The sequence below is a fragment of the Lactuca saligna genome, chromosome 4 (genome assembly GCF_052625555.1).
Source record: "Lactuca saligna cultivar CGN05327 chromosome 4, ASM5262555v1, whole genome shotgun sequence".
NCBI lineage: Eukaryota > Viridiplantae > Streptophyta > Magnoliopsida > Asterales > Asteraceae > Lactuca > Lactuca saligna.
In genome coordinates, this window is record NC_136420.1 from 77,634,003 (window position 1) to 77,654,370 (window position 20,368).

General features: G+C 34.7%; 2 protein-coding genes and 1 long non-coding RNA gene across 3 annotated transcripts; 1 reads left to right on the top strand and 2 right to left on the bottom strand.

The window, feature by feature from the left end:
• The first annotated feature begins 2,958 nt into the window (after window positions 1–2,958).
• Window positions 2,959–5,756, top strand: LOC145039777 (uncharacterized). The gene is made up of 7 exons (XM_078987789.1): window positions 2,959–3,770; window positions 3,850–3,973; window positions 4,060–4,284; window positions 4,384–4,509; window positions 4,593–4,733; window positions 4,823–5,047; window positions 5,571–5,756. Exons 1-7 carry the CDS (start codon window positions 2,959–2,961, stop codon window positions 5,745–5,747), a joined length of 1,830 nt encoding a protein of 609 aa, XP_078843915.1. The 3' UTR covers window positions 5,748–5,756.
• Window positions 5,757–14,481: 8,725 nt separating this feature from the next.
• On the bottom strand, window positions 14,482–18,438 carry LOC145038627 (isoamylase 3, chloroplastic-like). Its single transcript, XM_078986928.1, has 10 exons — window positions 18,360–18,438; window positions 18,013–18,060; window positions 17,662–17,742; window positions 16,819–16,858; window positions 16,462–16,732; window positions 15,872–16,027; window positions 15,467–15,742; window positions 15,304–15,394; window positions 14,901–14,957; window positions 14,482–14,664 (listed from the first exon to the last, which is right to left on the bottom strand). Exons 1-4 carry the CDS (start codon window positions 18,434–18,436, stop codon window positions 16,840–16,842), a joined length of 225 nt encoding a protein of 74 aa, XP_078843054.1. The 5' UTR covers window positions 18,437–18,438; the 3' UTR covers window positions 14,482–14,664; window positions 14,901–14,957; window positions 15,304–15,394; window positions 15,467–15,742; window positions 15,872–16,027; window positions 16,462–16,732; window positions 16,819–16,839.
• Window positions 18,439–18,542: 104 nt separating this feature from the next.
• LOC145038628 (uncharacterized) lies at window positions 18,543–19,474 on the bottom strand. Its single transcript, XR_013679466.1, has 4 exons — window positions 19,254–19,474; window positions 19,031–19,173; window positions 18,732–18,864; window positions 18,543–18,649 (listed from the first exon to the last, which is right to left on the bottom strand). It is a non-coding gene; the product is annotated as an uncharacterized LOC145038628 (long non-coding RNA).
• Window positions 19,475–20,368: the final 894 nt, after the last annotated feature.

A 20,368-nucleotide genomic window follows, 5' to 3' on the forward strand; every position in this document is an offset into this window, starting at 1 on the left:
ATTAGTTTTAAAAAAATCATACATCATACAATCCGGTCCTACAATTTTACCAAAAAACCAGTAGCGGACGCAGAACGTTTTAGTAGGGGTGACACTAAAAAAAGTTTCCGAAAAAATCTAAATTAGTAGTGACGCTCGTATATTAAGCCGATGCACATAATAGAAAAAAAAAACATAAAAAAATTACACTACGTGCCGGAATCGAAGCAGTGGCCCGGAACCCCCGGGCTCCTCTAATATCCACCACTGCAAAAAACGATCCAAGTTAAATTAAGATCGATTTACCTAGGTTGGTTCATAGGAACTTACGATCTTACAAACATAATCATTATTTTAATATCCTTGCAACAAATGATTAGCTTGGTATATAACCAAAAAAAAAAATTAAACGATTATCCGAAAGATTGTGTAGTAGGGGTCGAAGTCTTTGATCTTAACATATCAAAATATTAGTTTAAATAACCACTTTAACAAACGCCAATTTTACTTATCCAATCCAACAAGTTAGATTAATTTTGATTGAAAACTTGCAATAATTACAATACAAATTTCCAAAAACACTATTCAATACTTCTTGTGAGCTCGAAAACATAAAAACATATGATTTCTATTTTACAATGCAAATTAATCGATGAACTAACTCATTTTTTGTTACTTGTGTTAATTTATAAAACAATTACTAATTCTATGAATCAACTACAAATGATACATCTAAACTAGTTCAAGTGGTCAATTAAGGAAAATGGTAATTCAAACTGATTAAAATAAAACTAAAATTATTATATTAGTGAGAAGATCCAAACGTCAAATCCACAAAATTAAGTACACATAATGTTGAATAAAAATTCGGAAGAGTAAGGTTTTAGCAACTTTTGGCTGAAAACGATAATTAAATACTATAATTGACAAATTATTTGTTGTTAATAATATCATATTAGTTCTCCAAATTCAAGTGGTCAGTTTTCAAAAAGGCATATTCAAGTGCTTTGATTAAAACTAAACTAAAATTATTAGATTAGCGAGAAGATCCAAAACGTCAAATCCACAAAATCAAGCACACATAGTGGAATGTTGAATAAAAATTGGCAAAAGTAAAGTTTTAGCCACTCATGACTGAAAAAAAGAATTCAATAGTATAATTGATATATTATTTGTTGTTATTAATATCAAATTAACAAATATATAATCTATATTTTTTTCATTAAAATAATATTAAATTAATAATAATATATTTATAATACTTAATTATAAGTTTTTGTAAAATATTTTATCGTGTTTTAAAATTTTAATATCTATTTAAATTTTAATATGAATTTGATAAACAAAAAAAATTATATTTATAATTAATTAATATAATTTAATATATAACACAATATTATAAGTATTAAATATTATATTTAAATTATAATTAGTAGATAAAAAAAAACCATAAATATATAAATATATTAAAAAAATAACTAAAAATGACACTTCAAAGTTCATCCTCATTTTGGAGAAAATGAATAGTATAACACCAAATAGGGTGTTATACTATTCATTTCCCTCAAAATGAGAGAATAAATAAGATAGGGTTTGAGAGGAATTGGGGAAGAAATGAGAAAAATAATGGAAAATAAGATTGGATTGGAGATGTTCTAAGTGGAATGTTGATGTCGATGTTAAGATGTCACAATCCAATGAACTTTGAGAATTCAATGCATTGAAGATGGCCTAAGAATGTATTTTTAAGCCTTAAAGCTCACGATTCCACTTGATCGAGTGGATCTACCTATAATTCCACTTGTTCATACGGATTTTAAAAACACAAAATCGTTTTTCTTGATCGGCTAGGTCAAGTGGAGGCTAAGAGGAAAGTGGACTTGGCTGAACGAGTGGCATTCTATTTGCTTGTTTCTTTTTCTTCAAAATTTTCAACATTTTCAATACAACTATGATCTTCAAGAGACTCAAACTGCAACCCCCTAGCAACATCCTAAGCATCCCTGGAAATCAACAGCAATGTTTGCAAACTAAAAAGGTTCCACCAATATACAAAAAAATCCCTATGATGTGAAATACATGAGTTATGATGACTAACGTAATGCAACTCCTTAAGTTAGGTATGTAAATGATGTATAAAATGCATCTAGTAGTGTGTCATTGTGAGTCGGTATACTTGCCTTAATAAAAAGTCTGATGGTCCATCAAAAGGGTTCTTCGACTGTCACACAGAAGTTGGATGCCTCAAAATTGGTGAAGAATGGCAGCTTTGAGGTGGTACCAAATAATGAAAAGAAATATTAATTACTAAACACTACTAGAAAATAAAAGGTTTTGCCACAGAAAAATAGCTACGGAAATTTTATGTAGGTAATTACCTACATAATACCTACGGAATACCTACGGAATGAGAAACCCTAATTAAGTAACGGAATCGCTACAAAATAGCTACGGAATAGTTACAGAAGAGAATCCGTAGGTATTCCGTTAGTAATTAGCTACACAATTGCTACAGAATAATGACAGAACTAAATCCGTAGATATTCTGTAGGTAATTCGCTACAGATTAGCTACGAACTATTGACGTAAGAGATTGACTACAAAATACCTACAGATTACCTACAATCTTTTTTTATTTTTCTATTTTACAAGGATCAAATGTCGTTTTTTCCGTTTTATTTTTTTAAAAACTTAATTATACTTTAATTGCTTTGTTTTTGACCGATTTATACATAACATAAACTTACATACAAATATATGCCTCGTTAGAAACCATTACTCATTTAGAAGTTTTTTTTTTTTTTTTTTTTTAAATCGAAGTTATTTTCTAAACATAAATAGAAATAAATACACGCATTTACATACACACCATATGTGTGTATTATGTTTAATATACCATGTATTTGTTTAATGATGTTAATTGTGGCTTAAAGACAAATATAGATAGTTTTTTGTTTATTTTATATATATAAATGCAGCATGTCGGATAAAAGCCTAGCACGTAACCTTTTTCCGGTTCGTCCTTCGTCAGGTGGTAGGCCATCGTCTTTGCCTGACCGTAGTGGCCTTCAACGCATCCCTCTTACAGGTGGTTCTGTACCAGGAGCCATTTCATCACCTTTGCCTGATCCTAATGGCCTTCCACGCATCCCTCTTACAGGTGGTTCAGTACCAGGAGCTAGGTCATCACCTTTGCCTGATCCTAGTGGCCTTCCACGCATCCATCTCACAGGTGGTTCTGTACCAGGAGCCAAGTCATCACCGTTGCCTGATCCTAGTGGCCTTCCACGCATCCCTCTTACAGGTGGTTTTGTACCAGGATCCGGGTCATCACCTTTGCTTGATCCTAGTGGCCTTCCACGCGGTGGTTTTGTATCGGGAGCTAGGTCATCACCCGGCCCTAATGGCCTTCCACGCATCCCTTTGTCGGGTGGCCTTTCACGCACTTCAGTTAGGACGACAAGGTCAGGATTCTCAGGGAGTAGTAGCATGGGTGACATAAATACCAACATGGGCTTGACTGATGCTATAGCAGATACAGGGGTGGTACAGAATGTTGGGAATGGTATTGCATATGGTTATGAGATGACAGACAACAATGAAGACCCTGCTAGTGATTTTTTCTATAATGGGCCTGAGCATGAAAATGAGCATGAGCATGGTCATGAGTCTGTGCATGAGCCTGAATCACCAATGGTTCAGACGCCCCATTATTCAGGTACACATGGTGGATCAAATGATGCAGATTCGAATGGCTCTCATAGGCCATTTATCACACGAAAGGGGTACAAGTAAGTCTTTTTTTAATTATTATAAATTTACTATTTTTGATGTTATAATTATCCTTATATGGTTATTTCAATATTGTAGGTTTGGGAGACAAAGTATTCATCGGACGATCGTAAAGATATTTTGGCAGTCTATAAATGAACCTTGGATTACTTATAAAAAAATTCCGAAGGAAGTTGTCACTCAAATGTTTGAGCGTTTTAGGGTAATATATCAGTTATTTATTTTTATTATCTATTTCTCATTCACTGTTATTTTGCATTTTAAACTTTTACTTTTTATTTTTTACAGACTCAATACCGGTGGGATCCAAATGAAGAAGGGTTAATTCGTGAAGGTTTTGAGAATACACTGAAAGATCGCTACAGGGGTAGAATGAGGGATGCTAGGGAAGCATCGGTAAAGTCTGCAAGAAAAGCTGGCCACGTTATCGCAGAGATTAATGATAACTTTGAGATTCTTGCAAATTACAATCCTCCTGAAATACATATAGATGTTTGGCGACGTTTGTGCAGGGCAAGGAATCTAATACATTATTGCTTATTTGTTGTTTTTTATTTTGTATTATATATATATATATATATATATATATATATATATATATATATATTACAGAAATGGGACACGGATGAGTGGAAAAACTTGTCCAAAAGCGGAAAAAACAACCGTAACACTGATTCTGGGGGGGCAGCCAGACATACGGGTGGTAGCATTGGATTTGAGGAGCACCGTCTTAAATTGGTAAATAATCCTAATTATTGATTTTAGTGATACATTTTTCTTTCAACACTAATTATATCAATTATATTGTGTCGTTTATATAGAAACAGTCGACGGGTGAAGACCCCTCATTCATTGATCTTTATTATAAGACACATCTTACCGCCGAATCAAAGAAAATATATTTTGGGGGCGATAAAGAGGCACAAGTGGATTTTGTAAATGAGACATCTAGAGTGGCGATCGTAAGTTGTCTTTATCTTTTTATATATTTACTAATATTAGTTTTTACTTTTTAGTACAATAACAAAAGCTTTCTTTTGGTATGTTGTAGGAATCATATAACACAGCCCTATCTCAAAAATATGGTGATGATACGACTCAACATAATGTGAATGATCCTGAATTGTGGACCCAAACACAATTGCTTAGGAAAGGCGGGAAACGAAAAGGTCCTATCTATGGGGCAGGATACTCAGATCTTCACTTTCTGATGACGGGTGCATATTCTTATGAGTCAACTTCAACTTCTGCTGACTTTGCAAAGTCACAACAGGAGGTACTATTATTTACATAATATATTATAGAGAAAAAAAATCAAGTAAAGAGGTACTTAATATGGCTGAAAAATATATGTTCATATTGGTAAGGTACATTGTTGTTAGGGGTGAAAGTTAAAATATGTTATCATTATTAATATTAGGTAAAGTGCATTGTTATTATGGTTAAAAATGATACTTTTTTGCTATCATTAAATTAGGTAAAACATAATGCTATAATGGATGAAAATTATAGTATGTTGCTATTATTGATATTTGGTAAAGCAAATTGTTGTTATTGATAATAATTTAAATATATTGATATTATGGATTGGAAATGTAAAGTACAATGGTATAATGGATAAAAATATAGTATGTTATTATTATGTATATAAAAAGTTATTATTATGAATGTTAAAAACAATGTACATTTTTATTAGCAATAGTGTGTTTTTATATTGAATTAAAAGTAAAGTACATTGCTATCATGGTTTAAAGTTTAATTACATTTACTAACTGCATTGTTTGTCTTGCTATATTTAGGTAAATGAGTTGCGACAAAAAATGTCAAACATGGAACAAGCCATGGAAGAAAAGCAAAGTGAAATGAATTTGCAAATGCAACAAATGCGAAATGAAATGGAATTGCAAGTGCAACGACAATTGGCGGCCTTTATGAAACAAATTAATCCTTCCGATAATCCAACAAGTAGTTCTTAGTTTTTGTTTTAGAACACTAAATTAGTGATGGTATTTTGAGTATTTGAATGTATGAATGGCATATTAGTGACTATGTTAATGGTAATGAATGTAATGGTATTTGACTATTATTTTAATTATTTATTTGGTTTTTTTAGCAGAAAATTTGGATATTTTTTAAATTATAATTCCTAAATTTAATATAGCAATAAAAACTGGTAAAAAGCTCATAGAAAATCAGTAGGAAATAAAATCCAATAAAATCTGTAGGTATTCCGTAGGTAAAGTAGTTGGTAGGTATTCTGTAGGAAAATCAGTTTGTAGGTAATCCGTAGGTATTCTGTAGGAAAATCATTTTGTAGGTAATCCGTAGGTAAAGTAGTTGGTAGGTATTCTGTAGGAAAATCGGTTTGCAGGTAATCCGTAGGAAAATAATCCGTAGGTATTCTGTAGGAAAATCATTATGTAGGTAATCCGTAGGTAAAGTACTTGGTAGGTATTCTGTAGGAAAATTATTTCGTAGGTAATCCGTAGGTAAAGTACTTGGTAGGTATTCTGTAGGAAAATTATTTCGTAGGTAATCCGTAAGAAAATAATCCGTATGTATTTTGTAGGAGTTCCGTAACTAAATAACCCGTAGGTAATCTGTAAGTACTCTGTAGTTAACGTGTTCCGTAGGTATTCCGTAGTTAAATTTGTAACAGAATATTCCGTAGGAAATGCGTAGGAACGTTCGTAGCTAATTTGTAGGAAAAAATTACCCACGAGGGTTTTCCCTACAACCCGTTTTTTGTAGGAAATCTGTAGGTAATGCCTTTTTCCTACGGATTTACTACCAATTATGCTATAGGTAATTACTTAGTTTTCTAGTAGTGAAAATTGATACCGTCATACAGATGAAATGGCCAAATGTAACTAGTTGTGGGATTCCTTAACATAGAATTAGGTCATGTATGACATTGTTCCTCTGAGGCAGAGCCGAAGTGCGTCTCCTCCTTTGATTGATAGGGATAGATCCAATAAGAATATCAGCTAGATATGAGTTTGAGGACATGATAACCTATAGGGTTCAAGTGGAGCATGGGGTATATAAAAACCACTAAGCAAAGATTCCTAAATAACTGCAGCTTCATAAGTTAATACACTTAGGAAGATGACTTCAGATGTATTCTAAGGAATGTGCAAGACAATAGTTTGTTTGTGTCAAGTGGCACTTGGAGTTCCCCCAAACACTTCAGTAGAAATCCTAAATAAAACATCCCAATGAAGTGTTCGGAGGATCTCAGAGGTACACTTGGCCTTTTCCTTTATATGTTTGATGAATACATATGCCATAGGTTCAGTCGTATATATATTGAAAAGGTTGAAAGTCCAATGATAAACATGGATACATAAGAAGCTTGAACATGGTTGGCATTGTGTCTCCATTAGGTGTGCGTCTTTTCTTTTTCTCATATTATTCTCTATTCATCATTTACCCTTATACACGACTAGGTTCTGTTTCAGACTTACCACATATTGTTATACGATTCCATATGAACGTCAAGATACTGTAGATTAATTGTCGCTCAACATATTAATGGAACCAAATATATCTCAACCCAAATAAAGAATCAGCAAAACCTAATATTGCAAGGGGTCTAGTTTGCGGCAATTCTATAATTCAGCCTTCATATCTTTAAGCGTGTGGTTTGTTTAATTTGGTAGCGATGATGAATCAAAATGTTTTCAGTTTCCCAAAAAAAATTTGCATATTAAAGCAATCACGTACACTGCTGACAAATGCATGGGTAATTAATGCATGAATTTACCCACACGTTTTTATGAGTAAAATTTCAAGATATTTAACCCTGGAAATTTTATTTAGACACGATCATATCAATTTTTATTGTAACTTAAACTTTTGGGTATCAATCAACATACATATTTAAACAAATTAGACATAGTATATGTAAACTTAAGCCTCATTATACTCATAAACTTGAACCGGTGATCACGAAGACGAAGAGTATTGAGCCTTAGCGTTGTGAAAGAACACTGCAGAAGAGAGAATCGAAGCAACAAAAGCGAAAATCCCAAATCCGATCATCAGCGAGATACCAGCGATAGTTAAATCCATTAACAGTTGTATACTCACTCCCATCATCGTCGGAGTCGTTTTCTTCTTTGGTTACATAGGGTACAAGTGGTTGATGCAATAGAAAATGTTCTTTGTATTGTTGCTACATGCGGAGTCAAACTTTGACTTCTCAATGTCAAACAAATCAAAATCATAGAAAATCTTTCCCATTTTTGCACAAAGATTCTTCTATAAAAACCATCTATTTACAGATCCATTTGACAACTTATTTAAAACTTGAAATAAACGCTTCAACAAGACAAATTTTGAATATGATTCTTACCAATTTATAGGAAACCTAAACTCAAATTGATCGCAATATCGTATGTAACCTCAAGAATCGTAAACGCTAATGGGCAAAACATACAGCATGCATTAACAAAATGTAAAGAATGAACTACTTTTACTAAATCTTAGTTGGCTACGAGACCTAAAACCGCAAGGAATTTAATGTCTTACTGATGAGCTGATAGTCGACTCGAAAGAGGATGATTTTAAAGTAAAGCTTTACGGTAATTGTTTAAAAAAAATTCACGTTTTGTTGTTTTAAGTATTCATTATTTATTATTTTTTTGGTTCAAAGATTTCAATTTTTGACTTTTAATTTATTTATTGTTTGGTTTTAACATAATTATTGTTGATTACTTGGTATAATCTATCAAATGGTCATCCTTTTTAGTAATCTGTTTATTGGCATTTGGGAAATTTTTATTTGTTTTAAACTTTTATTACTTTTTTTTTTTTTTTTTGCATTTGATCAACAATTATGTAGGGTTTGAAGTAGAAATGACACATGCTATTTGTCTATAGCTCTAAATGTTTCAATTTACTAACATAAAGAAATTAGAAAGCTTATATCATGTTTTATTTTGAATGCTTATGTATTGTTTAAGTGTCTTTGTGGTGTGGACTGGTTTAAATATCGTGTTTTATTTTGAATGCTTATGTATTGTTTAATTGTCTTTGTGGTGTGGACCGGTTTAAATACAAGAGGTAAACCTAAACAGATCAAATGGAAAGTTTAATCTTTAGTTAAATTTGAAAGGGACTCCAAGTTCTACTTTCTAGTTATTAGAGATGCTAGACTCTTTACGGAATTTCCATAGTAGCAAATTAATAACTAACCTTATTCCTCCCACTCCCAAAAAGCAACTTCAAAAAAACAAACTCAAAGAATTAAATACCAAAAGTACCCCTTCTAGTATGGTGTTATTAGTAAGAACAAGTTTAATGAATATATTGAAAAACATGTTGAAACTGATGTTAATGATCTCACTTCTAATGAAGTTGTATTTAAGAAGTATGAATGATTTGTTGCCTTATAAAATTACAACATACATTCAATCCTTATAGTTTGACAATATAAAAAGAGAGCATTATTATGTCATTTCGTCCCGGAGACAAAAAATCCTAGGACCGGTCCTAGCAAACACTGATCACAAAGTTGGACCAATTACTAGCAAATACAAGTATACAATAAGAGGGAATAAGTCTCACTTTTACATCTAGTGCAAATGATTGATTAATTAAATGATATTGTTTATTAAAAAATATACTTTGGCATTTTTAATGAGTCGAAATTTTTTTACTATTTTTCTATTTTTTATTAATTAGTATTTATTATATTATGTTTATATTTTAGTGAGTATTGATTAGTTCTATATACCTAAAATATTTGTTAAAAAAGTTAAAATAGTAAATAATATTGTAATATATTGATGGGAATATTTTAAAAGAAAATATTAACATTACATGAAGAGCTCATAGACCACCTAAATTGAATATTTATTATACATAAGAAAACCAACATAATTAATACTTGAAATAGCAATCCATAAAATGATACTGAGATCGACTCGAATAAAATGATAACTAAAATGAATTATTAAATTACCTAATAATATTGATATAACTTCTATAAAAAGAAATTATAAAATAACATAACCATAAATTGTCAATTAAAAGATAAACTAATTATAAATGGCATAATAATAAATTGTCAATTTATACTGCAAAAATAATCTATTTAATATGTAAAAAAGAATTGATAAATATCTATTACTTAATTTAAAATAACTTTTTTATGCTGAAGAAAACAAAAACATACTTAACTTATCATTATTAGATACTGTAACATTTAGTTTTTTTGGATGTTTCTAAATTTAGGGTGGGTACCGTAATTTGATCGAATAAAGGTCTTGACTTTCAAGGGAATAGATTTTAGACCCTATTAGATGTTGATATTGTTGATTAAGTGATTTAAGTTGAATTTTGCTTTAGAGCCAAAGGGTAAAATGTGGAAAGTGATATTGCAAATTTCTTGCATGAATTAACAATTTTAGTTTGATAAGTTTTAAGTGAAAGGTAATAAGATAGAATTGTGGGTCTTGTTAATACTTTCGTGTAACACTTGAATCTTGGTAAGTTTCTCTTTTTCCCTTTCATTATTTAAATTGTCAAATTTGGTCCTTGAGTTGTACGTGGTGCGTACCACAAGGTACACTTAGCGTACAAGCTGTAAAGCAAGTATACGAGTGTACCAAGGAGTAAGTTTAGTGTACTCATGCAAGGGTTAGATCGTGGATCCGGAGGTGTACGTTAGGCATACAAAAGAGTACGAGGGGGTACATAAGGATTTCGAAAATCCTAATTTCTGAGTTTGGCTGATATATATTCATCCTTATAGACTAGAAACCCTCATTTATTCATCCTCCTTGCCCTCCCAACCCTATACTCAAAACTCTAACTCCATAGTTGAATGTTCTTGAGCTTAGAAGGCCTTTTGGGTGCATTTCTAGTGTTTTGAAGGAAAAATATCATCTTGGAGCTTCATTGGTAGAGTCGGAGCTTATAGATCCAGGTTATCTTCATCATTTGGTATTCATTTCAGGTATAAAGCTCTGGACTTGCTGTGTTATAGCTTATATCTCCTTTGTTTGAGTTTTGGAACCATTTTGGTTCCATAGATGAGATCTTGTGGGTTATTAATATTTATGAAGCTTAGAGTTTCTAGTCTTGGTCTTCTTTTGGTCGTAGAGTCATAAAGTTGTCATCTTTGAACCTTAGAACCATCCATGGATGAGTTATGTCCCTTGTATTAATAATAGAATGTTATAATTCGAAGTTAGGATCTTTTGGGGCATGCAAAGTCAACAAGTCAGTGAGTTTATAATTCTAGATACTCTTTGGGACTTAGAGTTATGTTTTAGACTGTTAGACTTCAGCATTAAGAGCTTAATGAAAGAAATGGCTTAATGAGTGTAGCACCTAGTCCCCAGTACGTACTCCTTGATATTTATTTTCTTTATATATATATATATATATATATATATATATATTGCCTTGGACTCGGCAAGTTGATGGGCCAACTCGCCGAGTAGGAGTAGGTCAAGGAGCGGGATTTGGACTCTGGACTCGGCGAGTAGGCCTTGGTTGGGCAAAAACCCAAATCCGGTTGTTTACACCCTATTTAAACACTCTATCTTGGCCTCCTTTATCCTAACACTTCCATAGAGCATTAGAGTGAGACCCTAGCCCCCTTATTGATCTAGAGAGAGTTTTTTTTGGCCTTGTGAAGGAGATTGGAGCTTAAAAGGAGAAAGTGGTGGTTGAAGAGTGCAAGGAAAGGAATAGATTCGAACGCTACGCAGGGAGAAGCTTCCATTCAGGTAGAAAAGTCTCTACCTTGATCTTTAGATCATTAGTTGCCATTTTTGTCCCAAATTGGTAGTTTCAAGCCCTAGATCACCAAACTCCATGTGTGGTGCTTAATGATCCGAAAGGACTTCTGATCTGGACTTATTGGATGAAGTAGTAGCATAAAGTTCCTGTGGTTGAAGTGATTAAGGTCCCCATTGAGTCTATAACCTCTTGAAGAGCTTGGTTTTGGCCTTTTTAGCTTATAGGGTCATGCATGCACGTAAAGTTTGCAACTTTACGTGATAAGCATGCTCAAGGGACATGGATCTATGGTTTTGAAGCGTTGAATGTCTCAGATTTGGCCTATATGGGAAATGGTTCATAGGGACTCGGCGAGTCCCAAGGAGGAACTCGGCGAGTTCCATGAAGATGGCCTTAGACTCGGCGAGTTGGATGAACAACTCGGCGACTCCAATGAGGATTGCCTGGAACTCGGTGAGTTGTTCTTCAAACTCGGTGAGTCGGGTCACGAGTCAGTTCAGTCGTCCCAAGTCATGAATGAAGAGTGATTCAGTGAGTGGAAAGAAGGTCTGGTTGGGTAGGACCGGGTTACTAGGGAAAGGACTCGGCGAGTCCAGTCAAACGGGCATTGACTTTGACCAAGGGGTTGACCCTGGGCCAAGGGAGGGTCAGTCTTTTGACCTAATGTTATTTATGGGTGTCTAACCTATGTTTATGGTTTATAGCCGGAGGATTTACGATCTAGCAGTTAGACGCTCAGCAAGCAGATTTCAGCAGCTACTTTCGAGGTGAGTTACCTTCCAGTAGCGGTGGGTCTAAGGCCACAATGCCGGCCCACCAGTAGGAGATGTATGATAGATTATTGTCTTTGTGATATCATCTAGGTTTGCTACTACCTGATATGTTATATGCTAGCATGATATGTTGTATGTGATAGTAGTAGTGTTCGGTTGTTAGGACCGAAGGGTAGTCAAACACCCCAGATATGTCTGATAGTATGTGATTATATGTTTGCATGCTGGCTTGTTATATTATGATATATGATAGTAGCAGTAAGGGGTGAAATAGTCCCCGAGGTTCGGTCGTTAGGACTGAAGGGTAGTCAACACCCCATAATGGCTTGACATGGGTAGTCAGCACCCTAGAATGGCTTGACACGGGTAGGTCGGCACCCCAGAATGGTCGTACCGGGTAGGTAGGGCACCCCAGAAATGCCTGGCAATATGTATGATACGTGATTGTATGGTATGTGGTATGATGGGGGGAACTCACTAAGCTTCGTGCTTACAGTTTTCAGTTTTGGTTTCAGGTACCTCTTCTTCGAAAGGGAAAGAGCTGGCGCGGTAGCAGCCCATCACACACATGCTTCGTATTCCGCATCGCGAGATCTTCCTGGGAAATTATACTCTGACATTATTATGTTTTTATGAAATGTTTTCCATACATGTGATATTTTTATAAAATGTTATGATCAGTAAACGTTTTAATTCGAATGCTTGCTAAATATATGTTTTTAAAAATGAAATTTTTGGCTCGTATTTTTGGGACGTTACAATGAGGTAGTACGGTGGGTGTATAAGCTAGTACGTGTAGCATACAAGCCATGCAGCGTGTACACTTCGCGTACAGGTGAGTACGCCGCGAGTACTCAGTCAGTTTGGGTTTCGCACCTTTTTGGGCCTTGGTTGGGCCACTTCTTTGGACCTTGTTACTTTGGGCCTTTTTTAGGCCATCTGAAATCAAGTTTTTGGGCTATGGAAAATTTAGTGGGCTTTAGGGTAAGGCCCATATGAGGGTCAGGCCTAATTTGGAAAAACAGCCAGAAGTGGACCTTAGTGGATCAATTGGTTTTTGGGACTTTTTGGTTATTTAGGCCTTAATTTTGGTTCAAGCTAAGCCAGGGGTATAATGGTCATTTTACCGTAAGTATGGATTATGGGCTATATATTGGAGCCTAAGTGTTAGTTGGGTGTTATTTTGTACCGATGGTTCGGGGAGTCATCAGGGCAATAGCTAGGGACTTCTTTTAGTGAGCTTCAGCATTCGAGGTGAGTTTCCTCAATGGGTTTAGCGGATCTAAGGCACTAATGTCGGCCTTTATTGATTATTCTAGGATTCTATGAATTTGCATGACCCTTGCATGTGTTATATGTTGTTTTATATATCGGGTAGGGATCAATGCCAGGTGAGCCCTGAGGACTGGAACATATGCTAGTGTTTATGATAATTATATGTGTTAGCATGATTATTTGACATACATTGTATGTCTATAGAGGATGAGGTCCAGCGACAGGCGAGGCCTAAGATTAACAGATTTGTATACCGGGCGGGGTTCGATGTTGGGTGGGGCCCGATGTCGGGTGAGGGGCCAGTATATGATTTATTATGTATGGGATGGGGTAGTTTAGGAAACTCACCAAACTTTGTGGTTACGGTTTTCATTTTATGTTTCAGGTACTTCCAATGGCAAGGGGTAGAGCTCAGGGTGACTGCATTATACACACACCACATGGATTCCGCATTTGATATTTCACTCTAATTTTATGATATTTGATACATTGGTTTTATTCACTACTAGGAAAACAGCCTTTTACGACGCTCATTGCGCGTCGTAAAAAGCTCAGACGACGCGCAAATGCGCGTCAAGGAAGGCCCTGTCATAAAGAGAGACGACGCGCATTTACGACGCGCAGTTATGACACGCAATGCGTATCAAGGAAGGCCCTGTCATAAAGGAAGACGTTACGCATTTGCGTGTCGTAACCTTACGACGCGCGTGTTTATGACACGCAATGCGTATCAAGGAAGCCCCTGTCATAAAGAAAGACGACACACAGGTTTGCGTGTCATAATTTTAAATGTTTTTAAAATTATATTTTTTTGATAGATTTACTAATTTTCAAATTAAATTACACATTAAAAGTCTCATAATACAAAATAAAATACATCAAGCAATAAAGATAATTCATTGCACTAATATGTCAAATACAAATAATCATTCCAATAGCAAGTAAATGTAACACATTGCTAATATTGCATAATATTTATTATAGGAAACAAAACATGTACAACATTAAAAGAAACCCATGACTAAATTCTCCTTTGACAAGAAGCACAGAGGAATGTTGGAACAGCAAGAAGCACATTGTTGCAAGCTGCCTGTAGAAAACCATGGCAGACATAAAGACATGAGCATAAGCTTTGTTGCTACTTTTATAAAAACTGAAGTTATTCTATAAGTTATAAGATGTAGTATAAATTTTTAACTTTTAAGCCTTCTATAGCTATAGAATAGAATTTGGAATCATTAAGAATACAATGAGGACTTTGTTGTTGGAAGAAGCCTAACCATTGCATAACATGTTGACTCAAAAAGGAAAATGTGGCAACTTTACCTGTACAAAGCTGGAGACAGAAAGAAGTGGCTTCTCTCCAATCTTCTGATTTCTAGCCTGAAAATTAACAAAGAATTTAGCAACTTGTAAGGAATCCTAGTACGACACTAAGTTAAGAACTTAAAAATTTAATTAAGATAACATGCAAATAATGAGAGCAGAATACCTAATAACGAAAATACACTTGTGTGCAAAACAAGAGCATAATCAACCTAATTTATCATGTCATTGAGATAAGACTAGAGAAAAGAACTAACGAAAGTACCCTTCTATGCAAAACAAGAGCAGAATTAACCTAATTTGTCACGTGTCACGGAGATAAAACTAGAGAGAAGAAATGACGAAAATAGCCTCAGAGCCCACATCAAAAGAAAAGGCATAGCAGAGAGGCTGAAAATCTGACCTTACAAAGAGAAGCCCTGCAGTAAGAACCAATCCTCCAACAAGCCATGAAACTTGTTCATTAATGGTTGTTGGAAGAGTTGTAAGAAGTTCTGAAACAAATGGCTCATTAGGTTTGGGAATCACAATTGAATTAAAGAATGTATAAAAATTAAAGAACTCGCCTAATAGAAAAGTAGGGTTCACATGTCAGATTGATGTTAAAGAAGATTAGGGTTCACATGTCTGAATGTTGCTTCTATATATGAATAACTGAAGCAGAAGATGAGTCACAGGTACCATGGAAGTTAAGTTCTACAAAGTGACCACCTCCTTCGCCTCTCGCCAGTCTTCCCGGATTCAAACACATACAGTTCACTTCGTCACCTCCTTCACTTGTGTGTGAGGTCTGAAGGAACAATGAGAATGTCTGGAACCTTTACAATATTCCTGTAAGTAATCTGCACCAAGCAGTGGGAGAAAAGGTTTGAATTGGATACACAGTTATTTTGAATTGTATACAAGTTTCGATCTATCATATGAAGTATGAACAATATGAAAAATAGGAAATGGAAGTTCGAAATCCTAACCAAAAATCCTACATATAATATTATGTCCTTCTGGTGCTTGTCCTCCTGACAACACAACTCCTATCTTCAAGGCCGATCCTGATTCATTAGATTCACCTGGTACCAATATTGCTGATGGTTGCCCAAACAGGGATGGGAAAAGTTTTGCAATTTCATCTGAAAGCATTACAACAAGCACAAATGAAGTCATAATCCTTCATCTTTACACTCAATCTATGCAGGTGATCAGATGTGTTTTCCAATTCTTTTATTTGATTTTGGATTATAAAAAACAAATCTCCAATTTGTTTTAGTACTGGTTCGTTTTTATAGGGGTTTCACTAGGTCTTTATGGTAAGCAGTTAACTTTAAAACTCAAAATGCAAAATTCGATCATAAAACCTAATTAACATCTACATACAATGTAATCAATTAACATAGCTAGAAAATACTTAAATTTTTGTTTATCCAATGCAACAGTGACTGAATTAGAAAGATTATTATCAATCCATCATTAAAAAAGTTCCGATCAGTTGTGATCTTAGCATAAATAGTTTTGCTCTTACAGGGGTCGTAAATTCACTTCAGTATCAATATGAAGTGAGAAATACCTGGATTTCTGGCAGCGGAGCTAGCGGGACCATCGACGATTTTGAAGGGGCTTCTAGAGCAAGCGACAAGCCCACAGGAGTGGGTACAGAGGATAAAAGCTGTTGTCACAAACGTAAAAATATTAAATTAAGAAAAAAGAAAAAAGAAAAATATTACTTGAATTTTGAAAACATCCCTGCGTTGACTCAGCAGATGGAATAAATCATCATAAGTCCTGTTTAAAGCTTCTTTCTTGATCTCGGGGTGCTCCGACTCAATGAAAGGCCCTAACTATTAATGAGTTAAATACAATGATTGTTAGTTTAGAGTGGTTTTGATTTTTGAATAGTTACAGGGTTAAAATTGTAAATTCTCACCAGTATAAGCAACTGAAGTTGTCAGTCGTGGTGTAAGGGCCTGAAGCAATAATTTGCTCAAAGATGAGATGTACGTAATCAGAGAGAAACCAGATAGTAAACTTAAAGGGGTACTTTAGTAAAATGAAGAACAAGCTTTACACACCAATGATAAATCTGATGTTATATCAGATAAATCAACAGGCTTGTTATCTTCATCCACAACTTTTGAGGAATATTTTCATCATCAGGGACTGATAACGGTACATAATCAACAATTTTTGTTGCAATTAAATAGTGCCCACTTGGATTATGTCCTTCAATACCTACCACTATCGAATTATGTTTATGTTAAATGTTTTTTTTGGTCAGTTTCCATTTTTTTAACTATCTACATGGCCTGGGAAAAGGGAAAACCAGTCCAGTTTCTGTAGGTCAAGGCACACACGTTGACCTCCAGAATGCTCAACACTGTTCAAACAAGTAACAAAGGACAACAGTAAGGGCAAAGATGTCTGAAAAGACCATAAAGATTCAACAAATATTACCTGCTTTGAAGCATGATTGGTTTTTCCTTTAAACGCATCTGACATCGATTCAGTCCGCACAAAAGAAAAAAAAAAATAGTATTAAGTTCCATAAACAAACAGTTAAATATACATCAAATCCAATGTGGTAGAGAAAATAAAGAGGAGATGAAAGGACAAGTGAAGTGGTAGAGAAAATAAAGTTGTGAAGTGGTAGTTAAGTTTTTTTTATGAGATGGAATTCATATTTGAAATGACCTAATTACGAAAATGCCCTTAGGATTTAAGTTTTTTTTAAGAGATGGAATTCATATTTGTTATGTGAGTAGTAACTTACTTCTGATGAAACACCGTGGGTCCCGTATTTGTCATCCCAATACATGGTGCTGATTCTGTATAGTTGTTGTATGTTAAGCACCTGCATAAATGACAAAAATGCACAATCTTGAATATAATAAAAGAGAAAAACGGAAATAAAATATTAACTGTCAAAATTCTAACTAAGCAGACTCCTTTTGTAACATGAATCTAAGCAGCCTCCTTTTATAACAACTAGAAAAACGTCTTCCTAAATACTAACTGTTAAAATAACTCTGAGATGCTTGGATCCAAGAAATTGTTATCTGGTTCCAAATCAGTTGATTGTCTTCAAGGAACTGATAAATAAAGAGGAGGAAGATGAATTTACCACAACCTGAGAAGTTCAATAGTTACTCCCATCCAGCATGTAATATACCTATAATAATATACATGTAATAAGTAAATAGATACACAACAACATTAATAAAACTTAATTTTGGCTTTATAGAAATCAACTTCAAATGAAGAATGATATGCTTATGTAATGAGGTTCAAGTGATATTATGGACAAGCCTTGAAAATTTTCATATAATTCATGTTTCATGGTTAGTTGGTTACATGTTCCATTGAATTTGGAATGAATAACAAATGTTATAAAAAGATGGAAAACCCAAATTCTCTCGGCCAAATAAATTAATTATGATAAACTTAAAAATTATGTTAAGGATGTAATACCTTGTTATACCAAAGAATGATGTGGTGTAAGGGTATTTATCATCAACTTCATTTGTACGGTTGTAAACAACATCCATGATTACCTGTACAGTTGAAATTCCTACATAATCTACAAAAAGTACTTACAACACTAATGACCTAATTAAATATATAATCAAGCTTCATTACAAGAAAAGTCAAAAACCTTGATTCCTGCAAGGTGAAAATCTTTAACCATTTCCTTGAACACCAAAGAAGCATTGATACGTCCACCACCACTCGCATAACAGTATACCCCACCTTGATGAACACTGAATAAAACTAAAATAATCATCTTACCCTTATTCCAAAACACAAATTTCTGATAACATAAATGCTACAATAATCGATTACCTGATTAGTAGGACTCGAGAGGGGATGAAAACAACCGATAATCGAAAGATTAATCGACCATCAGTGCTCGTTGAATTGTCGACGACGTTCCATTCTGCCGAGTGCCGACTATCATCTCCTTTGCATTTGGGGCCTGATTCATGAATGGAGTATTAAAAAAAATGGGCCCTTTACATAGGCCCATCTTGCCCATGTTTACGAACGGCCTTGTTCATACTAGAACCGCAGGAATAACATAGCCAAAGAAAGCACACCACTTTATCAGTCAAAATCGTGTGTTTTAAGAGACGAAAACGTACCGAATTCAAACTTGGTGGTAGGGTTTGCGAACAAGATCGAGTTGTTGGAGATTCTCCAAGGAATTTCAAACAGGAATAACACAACTAAAGAAAGCACACCATTTCCGGAATTTCATGAGATCGAATGTCAAAGTTCTTGAGCACTTTTGTGGAAATAAATAAGAAAAATTCATATTAATTCATATAAAAATGGTGAAAGATGAAAAATTATGAGTTCATAAACCTGAATAAAAATGATCGACGACGTATGGTGTTTTCAGGGCCCCACCCACCTATTCATCCTCTCCGAATAAGAGTTGAACCCGAAATCCACTTTCACTCAACCTGAAATCGGCTCCTTCAAAGGCATCGGTGGGAGGTATATGTTTTCCCTAGATACTGAACTCCCACCGGATTTCTTCCCAGACTTCTTGTTCTTCCGTGCGTCGACTTTCTTCTCTGTGCCACTCCGATAACGTAGACCTACCTGCGAGAGTCGGTCCACGAAAATTTCAGTCTCGGGTGATTTGGAGGTGGGACCATCGGTAGAGGAAGAACCATCGAGTGTTGCTTTCATTTTGAAGGAGAAGGTTAGGGGCAGTGGTGTGTGGGATCTGAGTGGGGACAGAGAGCTGTAAAGGGTGATGATGGATGAAGTGTTAGTCGATATGGCCGGTACATCATCGTCGTGCGGGCCTGAAGAGTCGGTGTGGGTTGGAGGTAGTGGAGGTGGGTGAGGGGCGGAGACGAAGGAGAGAAGATATTAGAGAAGAGATCGAAACGAATGTAGAAGAAAAGAGCGGGGTCTAAAATTTTTAGGGATTTCATTTTCCCTCTAAAGGAGAGACACGCGTTTCCTTAAAAATATAAAACGACATTCATAGTCAACGCACATTTTAGATAAAGTGTCCTCCATGTTTTTAGTTTTTTTACATGAGACACTAATTTAAGGGCACGCAATAATGCGTGACCTAAATCCTTAAATTTTTTGAAGAGATTACACTTTTTTAATGTCACTCTCTTTTGCGTAACATAAATCAATGAGCGTCGTGGTTTGCGCGTCGTAAAAGGGTCTTTTTCTTGTAGTGATTTGGGATGTATGGATAAGGATTGGAATACTACTTTATTTAATTTTTAAAAAAAATGAAATTGTTGGCCTATATTTTTGGGACGTTTAAAGTTGGTATTCAAAGCCTTGGTTTAAGGGATTTAGGCGCACTCTTAGGTGTGGCTAAACTCAAACTGAGGATTTGGTAAAGTTTTTCCTAAAGAAAAATATTTTTAAGAAAAAGGGTTTTCTAAATTAAGAAAGTGTGTAGTAAATGCAATCAGCCTAGCTCAAGTAAGTTTTCTGAATGT